Genomic DNA, 20,107 nt, shown 5'->3' on the forward strand with positions numbered 1-20,107 from the left:
GCCTCTTTTATTTTACTAGTTGTCTGTACTCAGACTAGTTACTTCCGCTGCTGGTTTGTATGACTGTATGACTTGAATGTTGGGTCGTGAGACCCGTACCTTTGTGTATGTTATGTATGGCTCCCTGAGCCTTAAATAAAGTACTTGTATCGTAGAGTCATGTTGTGATGCTTCGTTGTATTTGCACATATCGAGCATATTGTGTGTATGATTGAAAAGCTTGGTATGTGTGGGATCTGACTATCTAGTTGTTTATCTTTAGTAGCCCCTCTTACCGGGAAATGTCTCCTAGTGTTACCGCTGAGCCATGGTAGCTTGCTACTGCTCTGGAACACTTAGGCTGGCCGGCATGTGTCCTTCTTCGTTCCTGTGTCTGTCCCTTCGGGGAAATGTCACGCTTTGAGTACCGGAGTCCTGTTAGCCCGCTACAGCCCGGTTTACCGGAGTCCTGCTAGCCCAGTGCTACAGCCCGGACCCACTTGCTGATGACCGACACGTTCGAAGCTGGGTCATGGATGCCTGTCCCTGTAAGTCTGTGCCACTTTGGGTTTACGACTAGTCATGTCAGCCCGGGCTCCTTATCATATGGATGCTAGCGACACTATCATATACGTGAGCCAAAAGGCGCAAACGGTCCCGGGCAAAGGTAAGGCGACACCCGTGGGGATACCGTGCGTGAGGCCGCAAAGTGATATGAGGTGTTACCGGCTAGATCGATGTGACATCGAGTCGGGGTCCTGACACCTCCCCTTGCCCTACGGACAATGCCAAGGTATTGTCTCAAGGGGCACCGAGCCGGGGGAGACAGTCTTGGAGGCGCCTCAAGGCGACCTTCCGGACTCCAGGAGCAAAGGGAGCAAGGCTCCCAGGGGCTCCAAGTTCGGCCCTCGGCCGGACACCGCGCCAGAACCTCCAGTGGTTCCGGACTCGAGCAGACGGCCCTCTTCCAAGAGGGGCAAGCCGCCCATGCCGGTGACCTCTGTCCATCCAGAGGCACCGGACAACCTGCTGGACTGCTTCGCGGCGCTTCCATCAACGAAGAGCACCGCACTATTATGAGTGCGGTGACCAAGAAGGTTCAGTCCGCCAAGAGCGGACTGACTGAAGCCTGTGCCAGCCTTCTAACAGGCTTTGAGGTAAGTATTTAAAATATAGGAAAATATTACCGCATAGACAGTAGCCCCTGATGCTCTGTTTGGTGTTCACGAAGAAAAGCCGAATAGAGGATCAAATAATATCTGCAGGAGTCTAATATAAGTATGTCTGTATGCGTATGCAGGCTTCGCTGCTGACCTCTGCCGCACTGACTACGGAGGTCGCCGCACTGAAGCAGGACCTCGAGGGGTCCGAGAAAGAGCTCGGCCTTGCCAAGAGGCAGCTCGAGGAGAACAAAGGTAAGTAATATCTTATCTATGTAAAAAAGAAAATGTGGTTGCAAAATGATAGGATCATCATGAATGTGCCAGGGGCCACGACCGAAGTGGCGACCCTTAAGCAAGCGTTGTCCGAGGCCGAGAACAAAGCGGCCAAGGAGCGCACCGAGCGGGAAAAACAAGAGGCACGGGTGGGCGAGGTGCAGCAAGAGCTCCAGGCTCTCGTGAAGAAGCACGAGGCTTTGGAGCTTGACTCGAAGACGTGAGAGTCCGAGCTTGCCACAGCCCTCGAGAGCACAAAGCATGCCAAGGCCGAAGCCCAAAAGGCCCTCTAGGAGATTGAGGCGATGAGGAAGATAGCGGCGGGTAAGGCATTCGATATGCAAAGCAAGCATGTGAAAGTAAATTACTTGTTACTTACCCGAGTCCAGAGCTCTCCAGGAGCATTCAAAGATTTGCCCCGTAGCGTGTCGGATGCCGTAAAATTTTACCAGGCCGAGGAGGGAAGCTCGACGAAGAAGTTGTTCTGGTCTCAGTATACTGGGACCGAACATCCCATGCTTATGAGCGACCAGCTGAAGCAACTGGTCGAGCTGCACAAGGCGGCCGAACAGGCCATAAGGGGCCTTATAGTCCGGATGTGGCCTGACGACTCCCTTCCAAACAGCTACTTTGGCCTGGTGAGGCGGCTTGTGGATGCCTGCCCACGGATGGAAGTCATAAAGCGGTCCGTCTGCATCGAAGGTGCACGCCGGGCTTTTGCCCGTGCGAAGGTGCACTGGGCCAAGATGGACGCTGAGAAGCTGGTGAAGGAGGGGCCGCCGCAGGGCAGGAGCATCGCCACCCCAAAATGTATTATGAGGGTGTCCTGAAGGGTGCCCGTCTTGTAGCGGACGAGTGTGTGAAGGATGTAATATTTGAATGAGCTCACTCGTGTGATCCTGTATTATGAAAATTTGTTCATATGCACTATGCCACGCTTGTTTGAATTTAAAATATTACCTTTTGTGCCTCTGTTTATCAAATCTGAGAGATGGCCAGTCGTCGGCTTCTGCCCCCATGCCACGAGTGCTGGGGTGTTCAGGATAAATCTGAGCACTCTTTTTCCCATTGTTGGGTCCTTCGAGGGAGGTGCTCAACTCAACGAACTAGGCAATCAGACTATAATGCTTTATCACTCTCACTTAGCCATAGAAGTCTACAATTTTAAATTTTGGCGAAGCCCCTAGTATTCGGAAGGCAATTTTCGAGGCGCTATACACGCCTTAAGCCGGACAAAGCCGACTCCTCGCTCTAAGCGGCATAAGTCTTTAGGGACTCGAGACCTCTCGAACAGCGACCAGCTCTCGCCTTATCATGACAGTCAGTTTTAGCTTTCTCTACTGAGGTGCTTAGCCCAGATGAACCGAGGCACAATCACAGCAGTTCTCCCAGTGCTACCTTAGCCGATATAGCGGAACATAAGGTATCAAAACGTGGGAGCCGGGCAAACCCAACTATTGACCCAAGACATGATTCGGAGCTGATGCATATAATGCTATAAGTTCGGGGTGCCGCACTGTCGAAAGTGTTCGGAATTCTCACGCCGTATTATGGGGTATGCTTAAGCCACTGGCGTATTGGCCGTACCAGAGTGTACGGGTGCTGAATTTCATGAATGAACATATATATATATAAAGAATAGAGAATGCGATAATAGTCTAGTGCTATGCATTGTTTATTCAATAAGGTGCGTCGAAGCAGAATGATACAAGTAGTGCGATAAGCAAAAAGTAGGACTATTTGGCATGTCCCCTCCAAGGGCAAGCTGAGGAATGGTATTTAAAGCAGGTATTTCACTCATTATCAAAAGCCACCTGGGAGTTCCGTGGTGCGACATAGCTTTCTGCCTCCTTGGTTGTTGCATCGTGTGTCCGGCAATCATACTGCCAGACATGGTTTCCAGAGATTAAAGTCCTGAAAGAGAGAAAAATAACAAAGTGGGAAGCCCCTAGTGCGGTTGAGCCGCGTCTTGGGGCATGTCGTAGTCGTGCCCCCCTCCCCACCTGTGCCCATGGTATTTTCAATGCGTAATTATGTGCTCGTGGCACGGATTTCACCGTTTGGCTCAAACTGGGGCCGGGGCCGCATTACTATGCGAGCTCGGAACATGCCAGGCGGTCTTGCTGTCGATTACTCCGGGCGCGCTTGAAGGTGTCCGGGTCTTTAATCACCGAACTGGTGGATTGCCTTAAGAGGCTGCTTTGCGCTTCTACCGCGAGGGCCGTAGTGTGCTCCTCCCTGCGGAGAGAGAAATCTGTGTTTCCATTGACTGTGATGACCCCCCGAGGTCCTGGCATCTTGAGCTTGAGGTATGCATAATGCGGTACCGCATTGAATCTCGCAAATGCGGTTCGCCCGAGCAGTGCATGATAGCCACTGCGGAACGGAACTATATCGAAGATTAACTCCTCGCTTCGGAAGTTATCCGGGGATCCGAAGACCACTTCCAGTGTGACTGAGCCTGTGCAATGGGCCTCTACACCTGGTATGACGCCTTTGAAGGTCGTTTTTGTGGGTTTGATCCTTGAGGGGTCTATACCCATTTTGCACACTGTGTCCTGATAAAGCAGGTTCAGGCTGCTGCCGCCATCCATAAGGACTCGAGTGAGGTGAAATCCGTCAATAATTGGATCTAGGACCAGTGCGGCGAATCCGCCATGGCGGATACTAGTGGGGTGGTCCCTGCGATCGAAGGTGATTGGACAGGAGGACCATGGGTTGAACTTTGGGGCGACTGGCTCCAACACATATACGTCCCTTAGCGCACGCTTCCGCTCCCTCTTGGGGATGTGGGTTTCGTATATCATGTTCACCGTCCGCACTTGTGGGGGGAACCTCTTCTGTCCTCCGGTGTTCAGCTGCCGGGGCTCCTCGCCATCGCTATGTGACCCCTTATATTTGTTTTCGGCATTTAACTTGTCGGCCTGCTTGAACACCCAACAATCCCTGTTGGTGTGGTTGGCTAGCTTGTCGGGGGTGCCGTGTATTTGACACAAGCGATTGAGTATACGGTCCAAACTAGACGGGCCCGGAGTGCTTCTTTTGAATGGCTTTTTCCACTGACCGGGTTTAGACCCTTTAAATTCGGCATTCACTGCTGTATCCTCGGTATTGTCGTTGTTGATGCGGCGCTTGTGTTTGTTGCGACGTGACCTGCCATTGCCATCCTTGGTATCCGAAGTACCATGATTCTTTGATATATTATTGTTGCAAGCCAGTCAGCTACCTTCTCCCATGCAAAAGCGGGTCATGAGTGTCGTGAGGGCTGCCATAGATTTCGGCTTTTCCTGGCCAAGGTGCCGTGCGAGCCACTCATGATAAGGGGAACACGATCTCTGCTTGCCTTCCACGCCAAGTAGAGTCCCATCACCTAGGGTCCGTAATTTCGCTAGTGCAATCTCTCAACAGTGCTAATATAATTGGATCATATAACCACCCCTCAAAGTGCGGTGAAGAATCGCTCCAAAGTTCCTATCTAGCGGAAAACATAAGAAAAATTTGTTTGTAGGGTACGAAACCACCTCAAAGCTATTATTTCCGTTCAATCTATTCAAGAGTTCATACTAAAATAACACAAAGCTATTCTTTCCGTTCGATCTATCCTAGAGTTCGTACTAAAATAACACCAAAGCAAATTCATATTCATAATACTCAATCCAACACAAAGAATTTCAAAGAGTGCCCCAAGATTTCTACCGGAGAAACAAAGACAAGAACATGCATCAACCCCTATGCATAGATTACCCCAATGTCACCTCGGGAATCCGTGAGTTGAGTGCCAAAACATATATCAAGTGGATCAATATGATACCCCATTGTCACCACGAGTATTCAACTGCAAGACATATATCAAGTGTTCTCAAATCCATAAAAGTATTCAATCCGATAACAACAAAATCTCAAAGGGAAAAACTCAATTCATCACAACAATATAGAGAGGGGAAAACACCATATGATCCGACTATATTAACAAAGCCCGCGAGATCGTGACATCTCAAGAACACGAGAGAGAGAGAGAGAGAGAGAGAGAGAGAGAGAGAGAGAGAGATTAAACACATAGCTACTGGTACAAACTCTCAGCCCCGAGGGTGGACTACTCCCTCCTCATCGTGGTGGCCGTCGGGATGATGAAGATGGCCACCGGAGATGATTTCCCCCTCCGGCAGGGTGCCAGAAAGGGTCTAGATTTGTTTTTGGTGGCTACATAGCCTTGCGACGGTGGAACTTCTGATCTAGGTTAACCCCGAGGGTTTTCGAAATATTTGTGAATTTATAGGGTAAAGAGGGGGTGCGGGAGGCCACTGAGGTGGGCAGAACCCACCTGGATGCCCCTGGGGCCCCAGTCGCGCACTGGTGGGTTGTGCCCCCCTCGGGGCACCCCCAGGTGCTGCTTTGGCCCATCCTGGGTGTTCTGGTTCATAAAAATTCTCCAAAAAAATCGCGGTGTTTGGACTCCGTTTCATATTGATTTTCTATGATGTAAAAACATGCAAAAAAACAACAGCTAACACTTGGCACTATGTCAATAGGTTAGTCCCAAAAAATAATATAAAATGACTATAAAACATCCAAGAATTATAAAATAACAACATGTAACAATAAAAAATTATAGATACGTTGGAGACGTATCAGTCACTCCGTATGATGGAGAGGTATCTCTGGGCCCACTCGGTAATGCATCATCATAATGAGCTCAATGTGACTAAGGAGTTAGCCATGGGATCATGCGTTACGGAACGAGTAAAGGGACTTGCCGGTGATGAGATTGAACGAGGTATGGGGATACCGATGATTGAATCTCGGACAAGTAACATACCGATAGACAAAGGGAATTGTATACGAGATTGATTGAATCCCCGACATCGTGGTTCATCTGATGAGATCGTCGTGGAACATGTGGGAGCCAACATGGGTATCCAGATCCCGCTGTTGGTTATGGGCCAGAGAGATGTCTCGGTCATGTCTGCATGGTTCCCGAACCCGTAGGGTCTACACACTTAAGCTTCGGTGACGCTAGAGTTGTTATGGGAAATTGTATGTGGTTACCGAAGGTTGTTCGAAGTCCCGGATGAGATCCCAGACGTCACGAGGAGTTCCGGAATGGTCCGGAGGTGAAGACTTATATATGAGAAGTCCAGTTTCAGTCGCTGGAATGATTTCGGGGGTTATCGGTATTGTACCGAGACCACCGAAAGGTGTCCGGGGGTCCACCGTGTGGGACCACCTGCCCCGGAGGACTTAATGGGCTGAATATGGGAGGGAACCAACCCCCTAGTGGGCTGGTGCTCCCCAAGGGCGCAAGGCGCCTAGGGTTGGAAACCGTAGGGGGGCGCCTCCCACCTGCTTGGGGGACAAGTTTCCCCCTCCTGGCCGCCCCCCTCTAGATGCATCTAGGGGGCCGGCCCCCTCTTCCCTTCCCCCTATAAATAGTGGGGGGTGGGAGGGCAGCCGCACACCTTCCCCTGGCGCAGCCTTCCCTCCTCCTACACCTCCTCCTCCTCCGTAGTGCTTGGCGAAGCCCTGCCGGAGAATCACAAGCTCCACCACCACACCGTCGTGCTGACGGAGCTCTCCCTCAACTTCTCCTCTTCCCTTGCTGGATCAAGAATGAGGAGACGTCCCTGGGCTGTACGTGTGTTGAACGCGGAGACGCCGTCCATTCGGCGCTTGGATCGGATCTTCCGCGATTTGAATCGCCGCGGGTACGACTCCATCAACCGCGTTCTTGTAACGCTTCCGCTTAGCGATCTTCAAGGGTATGAAGATGCACTCCCTCTCTTTCGTTACTAGTATCTCCTAGATTGATCTTGGTGATACGTAGGAAAATTATGAATTATTACTACGTTCCCCAACACTTACTTATACCATGTGGCATCTCCGTTTCCGTCGGTCGGCCGCCAGTCACCTTTATGTTGCTGAGAACCACTAATTTATACCCGACAAACGTTTTGCCATTTGCCGAGTCTCCGAGAAAAGGTTCTCGGCTTACGTCACTTTGCCTACATGGACCATGTGACATATGTGGTAAGCAATTTAAACCAATTCAAAAAAAAAACTTTGCCTACATGGTGTAAGTTGAGCCGGCTTCGCTGGATGTAACACTCGGCAAACTTTTTGCCGAGGTTTTTTCCCTTCGCCTATTTTTGATACTTGGTGTAGTATATTATTACTGTAGTGGAGTACTATTTACTCAGTCCGAGTAATGATTGAACTTACATAAGCAATGTGAAATATCATTTCTATAAGTAAAAAACCTTATAAGTAAATTCACAACAGATCACAAAATAATTTAATCTTTTTTCAAGCAACTAAGGGAGCGCTATCTTACAATGATTGTGCGTGTGTTCGTAGAATGAGTGTTTTTGCGTGTGTGTGTGAACATTTGTGATTGTATTGTGTTGAAAAGAAAGGCAACACAAATTCGGTTGAAAATATCAATCCCAAATTTGTTCTTGCATATACAGGAAAGAATTATGCTACACGTGACGTGAGAGAGAAGTTTCTCTCCAACGCTCCTTTTGTTCCTTCCTTGCTCGCTCCTCCATGCTTCACTCCCACTCTTCACCACCTCTCCCGGGCCGTCTCCACAAACGAAGCTCCTCCCCGCTGGCCGACGCGGCACACAGCACTCTCGTCTCCCCCTACTCGCCAATGCCTCCCTCCCTGGCACTGCTCCTCACCCTCACCCCACTCCTCCTCCCGGCCGCAGTGGCCGCCGACGGCAACGTCCGGCGGCTGCTCCACGAGCCGCTCTTCCCCATCGAGTGGACCCCGCCCCCGTCGCCGCCCGCTTCGGCTCCGCCCTCGCCGGGCTTCAGCTCCGACCCCTCCACGCCAGCCCCGCCCGACACGGTCGTCACCCCGGCGCCGCCGCAGCCGAGCACCGTCCCCGCCGTGGTCTCGTCCCCTGGAGGCCCCGCCCCGCGCGTCCACAGCAGCGGAGGCACCCCCAAGGCCGCCATCGTCGTCGCCTCCGCCGCCGCGGCGGCCTTTCTCGCCCTTTTCGCCTTCGCCGCCGCGTTCCTCCTCACCGGCCGCGTTCCGCGCCACCCGGTGCAGCCACGCGTCCCCGAGCACCCCGGCGGCCATGCCCACGTCCCGGGGTCATCGGAGCCCAACGCGGCCGTAGCCGGCTCCTCCACGGCCTCCCACTACCGCAAGGCCCGGCACGAACGCGCGCGGCGGGGCATTTGCCACGACGTCGACACCGTCCCGAGTCCGGAGCTCCGCCCGCTGCCGCCGCTGCGGCGGGAGTCTGCCGCGGCGGCGGGCTCGTCCGAGGAGGAGGCGCCGTATTACACGCCGGGTCAGCACTCCGCGGGGTCCGGCTCCGGCGGCGCCGAGGCCCGCGGGACATGGACCGAGGCAAGCGCGTCCAGCTCCAGCGCACGCACCACCACGCCCTCGCGCCGCAGCCTCCCCAGCCTCACCAGCGACTTCTTCCCCGCGACCCCGGCCGCCGCCGCCGCCTCCTCTACTTCCACCACCGCGCCCCCTCCCGCTCCTCCGCCACAACGGTCCCGCCGCACGCCGCCGGGCACCCGCTTCTCGGCGGGGACTGCCCACCCTCCACCACCGCAGCCCCAAACATTCAACAACCCAATATCCATGCGCCGGTCACTCAACCCGGTCCGAGCAGAGGATCCCAGCACCGCCGTGCGTGCGGCGCCCGCCATGGCAATGATGAAGGAAAATGACGACGGGAGCAGCAGCAGCATGCGGACGCATGGCAATGATGGAGTCCGACCGAGGCTGAAGCCGCTGCACCGGGAAAAGGGCGTCCGCGGCGGGAGCTCCGATGACCGCGACATGGCCTGGGACGGGCTCAAGTCCAACTCCTTCCAGTTAAGGATGCATATTATAATGGCAGACCAGATGCAGGATTTTCGTGTCGTTTTGTTGGATCTCTGAATCTCACAACAGTTCTTCTTGCAGGTCGGATGAGGACATGATCGAGGTGTTCGCCATGAACAGTGTGGCAGCTAGGGACGTATCGAGGAAAGGTGGCATGTCGACGAAGCTTAGGCGGGAGGAGAGGGTCCTCGACCCGGAGAAGGAACAGAGCATTGCCATCCTGATGCGTGCGCTGAATGTCACGCCTGATGAGGTGTCGGATGCACTTTTACACGGTGAGCAACTATTTGCTTGAAATGGGTCGTCAGGATATATCTTGGAAAGAGCTCTGTGATTTGTGCATGGGATTTTTGGTTTATGTCAGGGTATGAATTTCAATTCTATTTTTGTTTTTCACATAGTAGTAGCATGCGGCTTGGATTAAAGTTGCATAAAGAAATTTGTGCAATTCGGTGGAGAAGCTGCACGGTTTTTAAGTTGAAAAAGTTTCACAAATGCTTTACTTTTGCATATTGTCTTGGGAAATTTCAAGGTGGTCCAGTTGATTATGGGCGGTTCATTTGCGGTGATCTCATGGTCTTGTGTTACGTCCTAGGGGGGTAATTGGTCACCTAGGTTATTTATACGGAAATATTTGTGCCTGTTTTTGTATATAGTGTACATTTAGAACTTCTAAGAACAGAACATGTTTTTTTTGCGGGATAAAAACAGAACATAATTTGATCGCATGAGTTTAAATTCTATCCTTGAAATAATTACCTTGACAAGATATTGGATACAACTTGAAAACAGTAACATTTTGTTAAAACTTTGACAAGTATTTTCTCACATTCTAAGCTGCTATATCACATTTAAGAATTTGATGATTTATGATCCCCATATATTTTCATTTGCAATACAAACCCGACATGATAAAATATAAGAAAACCTATGACTGTATATCATCTACTCAGTTTCATTTGTCACCTACATTTCATTGTCTACTTTTTTTTGCGGGTCACTATCTAATTTCAAGTAGTAATAATCAACAAAGGTGGGGCTTCTTTCTTTAGATGTACTCAAGCCAAGTAAAGGTGGCTGTAAATTGGTCTTCAATCATGCTTCCAGTGGTGTCCAAGATGGCATGCATGATTACGGTTTGCAAGGATAATAAATATTTATAATCACCTCTCCTTTTTTTCGTTATGATGTTTTTTAAAAAGGAGGATAATCACCGGCCTCTGCATCAAGCGAATTTCTTTATGTTGTATTAACGTGAAAGTGCCAGTTATATTATTGATGTCCAAAACAAATAGCCTAAATCAATGGTGAGGGTTCAAAACAAACACTTACCTCTCCAGAGGTAAGTTAGTCCATCTTAAAGAGCTCATATTTTTTCCTATGCTAGTCTTCTATCTTTCTTTTCTTTATATTGCTACCGAGTTAATATTCAACGGATAAATCTCACTAAGAAGTAGGCACACCATTTAGGAATTCTTAGAAAAAGGTTGCATTCAAATTTATAATGGCATTCCACTCCCTTTCAATAAGAATTTATTTAATTGGCACATTATTCTAAGAGCTGACACAGCCATATAAAGTTATGCAGTGTTAAAATTTACTAACAATATTGTGTTCCTACCATCATTTTAAGTAGGTAATGGTGAATGTTTGGGGGCAGAACTTTTGGAGACTTTAGTAAAGATGGCTCCTACCAAAGAGGAAGAACTTAAACTGAGAGATTTTACTGGGGAATCATCTAAACTTGGTTCGGTGGAGTGCTTTCTTAAAGCAGTTCTCGATATACCTTTCGCCTTCAAACGAATTGAGGCAATGCTATACCGAGCAAATTTTGAGAATGAAATAACGTACCTCAGAAAATGTTTTCAAACAATTGAGGTATTCCAGTTCATTTTGTACTAGTATTCCAATTGTGAATCGCCGCACTCAAGTTTCATATTGTCTTTCTGCCTGAAGCCAATATGTTTTGCCTCCGGTTCCAATATGAAACTGAACTCTGTCTTCCACAGTGTCCATGGCTTACATCCGCTAGTAACCGAGCCAAGCAATCTGATCATCCTTGCCCGTTTTAATTCATTTTCATTGGTAAAACACAAACAAGTTTGAATTTTGAAGATAGGATACACAAAATATGGTTGAGACCACCCTTGACCTTTGCACCCATCTTGATTTTTTTTTTTCCAATGGTCCATGACAAGATTATTTTTGGTTTGGAGATTACCATTTTTGCAGTGTCATATTCATATACTACCAGGGCCTGTAATGGCATTTTTTTTAGTGACTGACTATTCATCCATTTTCTTCAGGCAGCTTGTGATGACTTAAAAGGCAGCAGATTGTTCCTAAAACTACTCGAAGCAGTGCTGAGAACCGGGAACCAAATGAATGTCGACACAAATCGGCGCGAGACCGCCAAAGCTTCCAAACTTGACACCCTCCTTAATCTAGCAGACGTCAAAGGCGCCGACGGTAAAACCACCCTGCTACACTCTGCCGTGCAAGAAATCGCCAGGTCAGAAGACGAAAAATCCGATGAAATCACAGAAAGTCACATACAGTTCCGTAAGCATGGCCTGAAGGTCGTGTCAGGGCTGAGCAGCGAGCTGGGAAACGTAAAAAAAGCAGCAACAATGGATTTCGACGTGCTGCATGGCTATGTCTCCAAGCTTGAAACCGGCGTCGGAAAGATAACTTCGGTGATTCTGCTCGAGAATCAATGCAGGAAGGGGGAGAGGTTTTTCACCGCGATGCGTGGTTTTCTCAAGGAAGCTGAGCAGGGGATCGGACAGGTGAGGGGTGAGGAGAGGAAGGCCATGGAGAGAGTGAAGGAGATCACTGGTTACTTCCACGGCAACACGGCGAGAGAGGAGGCGCATCCTCTGAGGATATTCATGGTGGCGAGGGACTTCGTCGCCATTCTGGACCGTGTCTGCAGGGAGGTCGGCCAGCAGGACCGGGCGTTCCTTGGGTCCGCGAGGTCTTTCCGTATCTCGGCAACCACCCCAACGCCATTGTTGGGTATGCATGGCCAGCAAGGAGGAGACGGCAACTCCGACGAAGCTACGCTCCTCGGTGTAGGGGGTGGGGACTAGGAAGGAACCACACGTACTGCATGCTCATTTTTGAAGGAACAATGTCGATCGCACTAGTCTTCAGTAGATGGGTATATATATACTGCCCATGATAGATGAAGCACATATGTAATTTCCTCTTTTTGATAAAGTTTAAAGTTCAGTAAAAGTCCTATTGTATATTTGTGGATCGTTGGAAATCTTCTGTACAAAATAAATAATTACCGAGCAGTAGATTTATTAGTACACTGGCAGTTTTTCAGTCCGAGGAAAAACATCCACGTATCATTTGCTTACTTATATTTCAGCCTTGTGATAGCTTAATGTTTTCTCCTTTTCTGAGGAGGAGGTTAAACCCTGGCATCTGTATCAACCGATGCCACAACCATCATTATTAAAGTATCAAATCAAATATTCGAGTAGTTACATGAAGGCATAACCAGGTAAAAACTCAGTCGGTCAATAAACTGGCCCAACAAAGAGTACATAACTCATACACATATTCTATTACACTGCCGTCCAAAATGAATGAACCTATACCCTAAACTACGTCTATATACATCCGAATGTAGTCCATAGTGAAATCTCTATAAAGACTTATATTTAGGAACGGAGGGAGTAGAACATATTGCATGTTTCTTTTTTGCGGGAACAAATTACGTATGACTGTCTGCAATTGGGTGCGTCCAGTAACCATGGACTCCCAAATGTGTTTGATTTGTGTTTCAAACGTTACAACTAGCAGCACACTTAAAGCAAACTGAGGGTAACCCCGCAAAAACAAAAGCGAACTGAGGGTAATTTAGATGAGGTTCCGTGTGGTGGAACCAGTTCACCAGGGTTCAAGTTCTAGACTTAATATTGGTGCACATACTTTTTTGGATTTATTTCAATCGTCGACGATGTTCATTCAATGAGAGGAGATGTTCCTGTCGATTATGAGGTGCATGTGATGACTTCATCAATCAGAGGATTTTGTGTGAGTGTATGTGCGTGTATGTAAGCGTATGCAATCATACTGTGTTAAGAAAAGGTAGCAAACTTAAAAAGGGATTATACATACGAATAACACCCAGCGAAGCAGTCATCATAACCTTCTACTCTTTTCGTTTTGCTCAACCAACCTGGCTTTGCTTTCCTTCTTTGCGTACAAGGAAAGAAAAGTGAAACATGATTAGAAGGGAGTTGCACAGAAGGTCAGCCTTTTCTTTGCATTTTGCTGAGCAATAATCATTCGAGGGGATGGACATGAACATGCACAATTCCATCGCGAAACCTAGGCTTATAATGGAGACTTGATGCACGGACAATCATGCATGGGTGTGGACGACAGTAGGGGGAGAAATTAAGAATGTGCTGCATTTTCTGTCACGGTTCCCGCGTCCCATAAAGTGTCTGAATTATGATGTCAAGTATCATGACAAAGCTAGGCATGCTATAGGATCATAATCCGTGTTGTCTGTGGCCCTTTGGATAACTTTCCGTGGCTTCCATCTTGGCAATAATTTCAGAGATGAGATTGTATGGAAACACACCATCCGTGGGTAATATATGGTCGAGTTGGCTTACAGAGCGTAATTCTTCAATACTTTTTTTTGCAAGGGAATTCTTCAATACCATTTAATCGTCTATGGGGCACACGGCGAAAATGCTAGACCGTATATTTTCAGTAGGTGCGGGCCCTTCCTTCTTCCGATCTACAATTCTACTCGTCCACGTCAACCAGTCCGTTAAACTCCGTATTAAGTCCCCGATTATGTAGCATTACTGGGGCACACGGTGTGGAAGGCTTGATCGTCGCTCAAAGTCAAGTGCTTTGCTTAGTTGATCATTCAACAGATAGATTGAAGAAGCGATGTTGACCAAATTGTGGCCTTTGTCCTTTATGCAAGCGGCAACAAGACCCATGGAGCACCTTTTCTACAAATGCCGGTCCTCTCTCCGCCTATAGGGTATGCTAAAAATTAGCTCCAATTTAGGAGCATTGCTACTTCCACTTGAAAGATTGATGGATGGGACTTTCAGACAAATCAATTCCAAATAGAAAATGATGGCCCTCCTCACCATGCTCATCATTTGTACCATTTGCGAGAAAAAGGAGTTTTATTCCATGTTAATAGGCTTACGGTCTGCTAATACAAGATGACTAATAAAAGGCGGAGCATGATGTAACCAACACGCGGTACTATGCTCCGTCCGAGCATAATTAGCTAAACAGTGAGAAACCATATTTTATGATCTTGCTATCTTCATTGTAGTAAACTCCCGTTCTTCCATCAAAGCCTTAATTTCCTTCATCAAATTCCCATAGGTAGATCTGGCTAGTGAATCATCACATAGCGCTGATAGAGCATCCGTTGAATCAGATTGAACGACGATCGGCAGGGTAGACCACTACAAACCGTAATTCTTCAATACCATTCTCTTTTTTTTGCGAGGGAATTCTTCAATACCATTTAATCGTCTATGAGAAACACGGTGTGGAAGGCTTGATTGTCGCCCAAAGTCAAGTTCTTTGTTTGGTTGACCATCCAACGGATAGATTGAAGAAGCGATGTTGCTAAATTGTGGCCTCTGTCCTCTATGCAAGCGGAAACAAACCCCATGGACCACCTTTTGTACAAATGCCGGTTCTCTCTCCGCCTATGGGGCATGCTCAAAGATTAGCTCCAATTTAGGAGCATTGCTACTTCCACTTGAAAGATTGATGGATGGGACTTTCAGACAAATCAATTTCAAATAGAAAACGATGGCCCTCCTCACCATGCTCACCATCTGTACCATTTGAAATGAAAGAAATGCACATTTCATTCGCCACAAGAAGGAAGATAAGCTTTGGGTCACCTCAAAAGCGAAAGACATGTACCATTTGAAATGCATATGTATATGCCTCCATCGACAGTTCTACTGGCCAACATCAAGAAGGAAGTTAAGCTTTGGGTCACCTAGAAGGCTAAAAGATTGGGAAACATGATGCCCAGAGAGTAATGACCTACTGTTTTTGGGGTGTTTTAACACAAACTAAACTCTATTTCTCTCCTTAATTAATTAATGAGGCAAAAAAAATTGCCTTCATTTAGAACAAAAAATACTGTGTTGGTAAAGCTCCTTTGTTTAGCCATCAAAATCAAATATATTTTCCAAAACCAAAGGTTTATTTATTGACTTGAATTTGCACAACTTTTTTCTACCCCGAAACAAGCTTCAACTCGCTCAACTCAAATATATTTTCCAAAACCAATTGTAATTTCACATCTAGATGTGATACTTAGCTCACATCTAAGTCTTCAACCATTAAATTGTATGTGCTTTAAATCTCGCACGAACTTGATCATGTCCCAATTCTGTTGCACCCTCGTGTCAGCCCTATCTTTTCTTTGTCACGTGTCTGATGTCCCGTTTGTTTATGTCAGCCCATTCACACGTTTCGTTTTTGCATGGCATGTATATGTTGTTGTTTGGGGAATGTGGCCCATTTATCTTTTTTTTGTCCGCTTTGTTGTGCATTTTTATGGGCTATTTTTCTTTCTTTTTTTCTTTTCTCTTTTCTCCTTTTTCCTTTTCCTTTTTCTTTCTTTTTTGTTGTGGTCCGTCCTGAATGTGTATACAAACAATTTTGTCTTTCTTTTTTTCATTTTTCCTTTTTGCTGCTCTTCTTCTCTTCACTTCTTTTTCATTTTTCAATCTATGATATTTTAGTACGAAATTGCTATCTTTACATCTACATGTAATATACTTACCTCACATCTAACCAAGTTCTTTCACCTACGGGCCAGCAGGCGGTGCCTTAAGAACAAGATAAAATGTCTGCTGAGACATGATGGAACTACAGTAGAAGATGCAACAGAGATGGAGTGCATGGTCACGGCCTTCTGCAAAAATCTGTTCACATCAGAGGGGACAATGAATATGCATGAAGTAATTGACGTGGTTCCTCGCAAAGTCACAAACGAGATGAACCAGCGGCTGATGAGCGAGTACAGCAGAGAGGAAATTAAAACGGCGCTGTTTCAGATGGCCCCTACTAAAGCTCCAGGATCTGATGGGTTCCCTGCGCATTTTTTCAGAGAAATTGGGAGCTCTGCGGGGATGAAGTGGCCACTATCATCTTGAAAATCCTGAGGGGTGAGGAAGATGTGGAGGAGCTGAATGATACTATCCTCGTCCTCATCCCCAAGTTAACAAATCCCACACTTCTGTCACAGTTTCGCCCTATAAGTCTATGTAATGTACTCTATAAGATTGCATCGAAGGTTATGGCAAACAGGCTCAAGAGCATCCTTCCTATGATCATATCGGAGGAGCAATCGGCCTTTGTGGCGGGAAGGCTTATCACGGATAATATCATCTCCGCTTATGAGTGTTTAAATTTTATGAAGAGGAACAGATCTAAGAGGAATGGATTTTGTGCCCTTAAACTTGACATGATGAAGGCCTACGACCGTTTGGAGTGGGACTACCTCCGTGCTATCATGTCCAAACTGGGCTTTGCACCGGCTTGGGTAAACTCAGTTATGAGGATGGTATGTTCAATCAAATTCTCGGTTATGTTCAATGGAAAAAGACTTGAGAAATTTACACCTTCACGAGGACTCCGACAGGGGGATCCAATATCACCTTACCTATTCTTGTTGGCAGCAGAGGGCCTTTCGAGCCTTTTAAAAAACCAGACAGAGTCATCTCCAGTGCATGGGATCAGAGTGGCAGATACGGCTCCGCCGGTAAGCCACCTTCTTTTCGCAGATGATAGCCTGATGTTCGTCAAGGCTAGTGTTGAGGGAGCTATTCAGGTATCCTCTTTGTTGGAATCATACTGTAATGCTTCTGGACAAAAAATAAACTTGGACAAATCTTCAGTGTTTTTTAGCAAAGGCTGCTCGCAGGGTGTTAAAGAGAGCATGAAAACTACCCTGAATGTTCATAATGAGAGTCTATCAGAGAAGTACTTGGGCATGCCTACGGATGTAGGGAGCAGCAAAAACGGGGCTTTCAAATATTTGAAGGATAGAGTCTGGAACAAAGTAAAGGGATGGATGGAAAAGGTGTTGTCATCCGGAGGAAAAGAAGTACTTATAAAGTCTGTCGCTCAATCTATCCCGGTATACTCTATGGCTTGTTTTAAGCTACCTTGGGGCCTCTGTCTTCATATCAATTCCATCATACGAAAGTTCTGGTGGGGGAGTAAACGGGACGAAAGGAAGACAAATTGGGTCTCCTGGGAGAAGATGACAAGGCCGAAATATGAAGGTGGATTGGGTTTTCGAGACATTGAGCTGTTTAACCTCGCTCTGCTGGCAAGACAAGCGTGGAGAATCCTACAAACACCTGAATCCCTAAGTGCAAAAATTCTGAAAGCGCGCTACTTTCCAACGACAGACTTTCTTGATGCATCCCTAGGTAACCAACCATCACAAATTTGGCGAGCGATCGTGGAGGGCAAGGAGATCCTATCGCAGGGTCTCATCAAACGCATAGGTGATGGTCGGGATACATTAATATGGCAGCATAACTGGTTACACAAAGAGGCATCACTCAGACCTATAGTATGCTTGAGCCAACATCGGCCGCAGCTCGTGTCTGAACTCATTGACAACGCAAATGCCAGGTGAAAGCAGGACGTAGTTCGTGCAACTTTCCTTCTAATTGATGCGGAGGTGATCCTCAATATTCCTCTAGCCACAAGACACTGCAGAGATTCTTGGGCTTGGGCTCATGAACATAAGGGTGCCTTCTCCGTCCGCTCGGCATACCGGATGCTAATCAACACGAAACTCAGGCGGGAGGCTTGGCTCGAAGGACGATCCGGCCTGGCTGACAGGCAGAGAGAGGAAGCCAGCTGGTCCAATATCTGGAAGGTTGCGGTGCCATCAAAACTGAAGGTATTCCTGTGGAGACTTGCACAATGCTCTATACCCACGGCGGATGTACTTCGTCATCGTAATATGTCCACATCGGCGCGGTGTGCCATCTGTGGAGAGGAGGACTCATGGATGCACTCACTCATAACGTGCACAATGGCGCGGTGCGTGTGGGCGCTAGATGACCCGGAGTTGTTTGAGCATATCACCGCAACAGCAGAACCGAATGCAAAGGCTTGGCTTTTCAGTATGCAAGAATCGATGCCGCACCCCGAGTTCACGAAGCTAGCTGTGACACTATGGGCTATATGGGGTGCACGGCGTAAGCTGATCCACGAAGGGGAGCACCAGAGCCCCATGGGGACTCACTCTTTTGTCAAACGCTTTCTAGCAGATTTGAGTATTGTTTCTATGTCACATGAAATAACAAAGCCGAGAACAGCCCCAGAGCGGACGCCTGTGTGGATTCCACCACCGGCGGGTCATCACAAGGTTAATGTCGACGCTGCTATATGTAAACAACCTCCTGTCGGGGCCGTAAGTGCGGTTTGCCGGGATCAATCAGGAACTTTTGCTGGGTCAGCATCGGTGGTATTCCATGGCATGACCGATCCACATATACTGGAAGCTTTGGCATGCCGCGAGGCTATTGCATTAGCCAGGGACCTTGCACTTACTCATTTGAAGGTAGCTTTTGATTGCCTTGCGGTGATCAAGGACATACATACTGGCACTATGGGTACAATCGCTCCAATTGTGGAGGAGATCATCGACTCGAGTAGGGAGTTTCAGTCTTGTTCTTTCGTCCATGAGAAACGTCTCTCTAATAAGGAGGCTCATGGCTTAGCTCGACATGCTTTACATTTAGGGGAGGGTCGCCATGTATGACTGTTACACCCTCGTGATACTGCTATTATTCCTGTAATTCGTTCTATTGAGCAATAAAGTAAAGCATGTTCTTCTCAAAAAAAAAATCTAACCTCTCAACCATATGATCAAGTGCTAAAAGATTCATACTGAGAAACAGTAGCCCATGTACGCCCACATTTATTTTCCAGGATATTTTTTGTTTTTCCTGTCGCTGGCATGGTTGTCTGTTCTTTATTAGGCTGCAAATAAAACAATTATGTATTGTCCAGGTCCATGCGTCCGTCCGCAAGCGCGCCTCTCTTGCTTTGCCTTTCACGCGATCTAGTACCCCTTCTTGTTTTGATTCACGTCGGTCTGGCTGGTTGGGTTGTACCATTATGAATTTTCCAATAGCTAAAATTGTTTATTCGATTTTCCTGCTGTGGGCCTGGTTATTTGTGTTTTATTGGGCTGCACATAATATAATTTTATATTGGCTTGATTGCCTGTGTTTTTCTGGAGCGTTGTTTATTTTTTCATGGCGCAAAATCGGCAGTGGAAATTCTTTTGTCTCTATCATTTCTTTTTCACTACAACCATTTTGTTTACATTGAATGTGTCCTTTTTGATATTTTTAACAGTAAAACTATTCTTGATTTTTGCAGTTTCAAATTGGAAGTAACAATCATGTATGTGTATTGAAATCTAAAGTTTGTGTTCCTATTTTTTAGACAACATTTTTTCCCTATAGTTTGCTCTGCTTTTTTGTTTGCTAGTAGTTACTTAGTCTCTTTTGATATTTCCTTTTTTCTTGTTTTCTTATTTCTTATATGATTTTCCTATTCTTTTTCCTTTTCTACTTTTTATGTTTAAATTCATGCACTAAAAAAGATATGAATTGTTTTGTACTTGAGAGTTGTATGTCCATCATCAAACACGCAATTGCAAGTGTTGTCCATCATCATCGCGACGATGAGGACTTTGCTTGGTGATTCATGACTCAGGGCAGCGGCAGCGGCAAGTGGGGGCGGCAACACAGGTGGAGTACAGAGTCTTAGCT

At 47.2% G+C, this 20,107-nt stretch overlaps 1 protein-coding gene across 1 annotated transcript; it reads left to right on the forward strand.

Moving 5' to 3' along the window:
• The first annotated feature begins 7,910 nt into the window (after positions 1-7,910).
• LOC123062021 (formin-like protein 4) lies at positions 7,911-12,586 on the forward strand. Its single transcript, XM_044485326.1, has 4 exons — positions 7,911-9,259; positions 9,351-9,544; positions 10,906-11,147; positions 11,576-12,586. The coding sequence occupies exons 1-4, from the start codon at positions 7,959-7,961 to the stop codon at positions 12,359-12,361; spliced, it is 2,523 nt and encodes an 840-aa protein (XP_044341261.1). The 5' UTR covers positions 7,911-7,958; the 3' UTR covers positions 12,362-12,586.
• The last annotated feature ends 7,521 nt before the right edge of the window (positions 12,587-20,107 follow it).

Source organism: Triticum aestivum, chromosome 1A, assembly GCF_018294505.1.
Source record: "Triticum aestivum cultivar Chinese Spring chromosome 1A, IWGSC CS RefSeq v2.1, whole genome shotgun sequence".
Classification (NCBI taxonomy): domain Eukaryota; kingdom Viridiplantae; phylum Streptophyta; class Magnoliopsida; order Poales; family Poaceae; genus Triticum; species Triticum aestivum.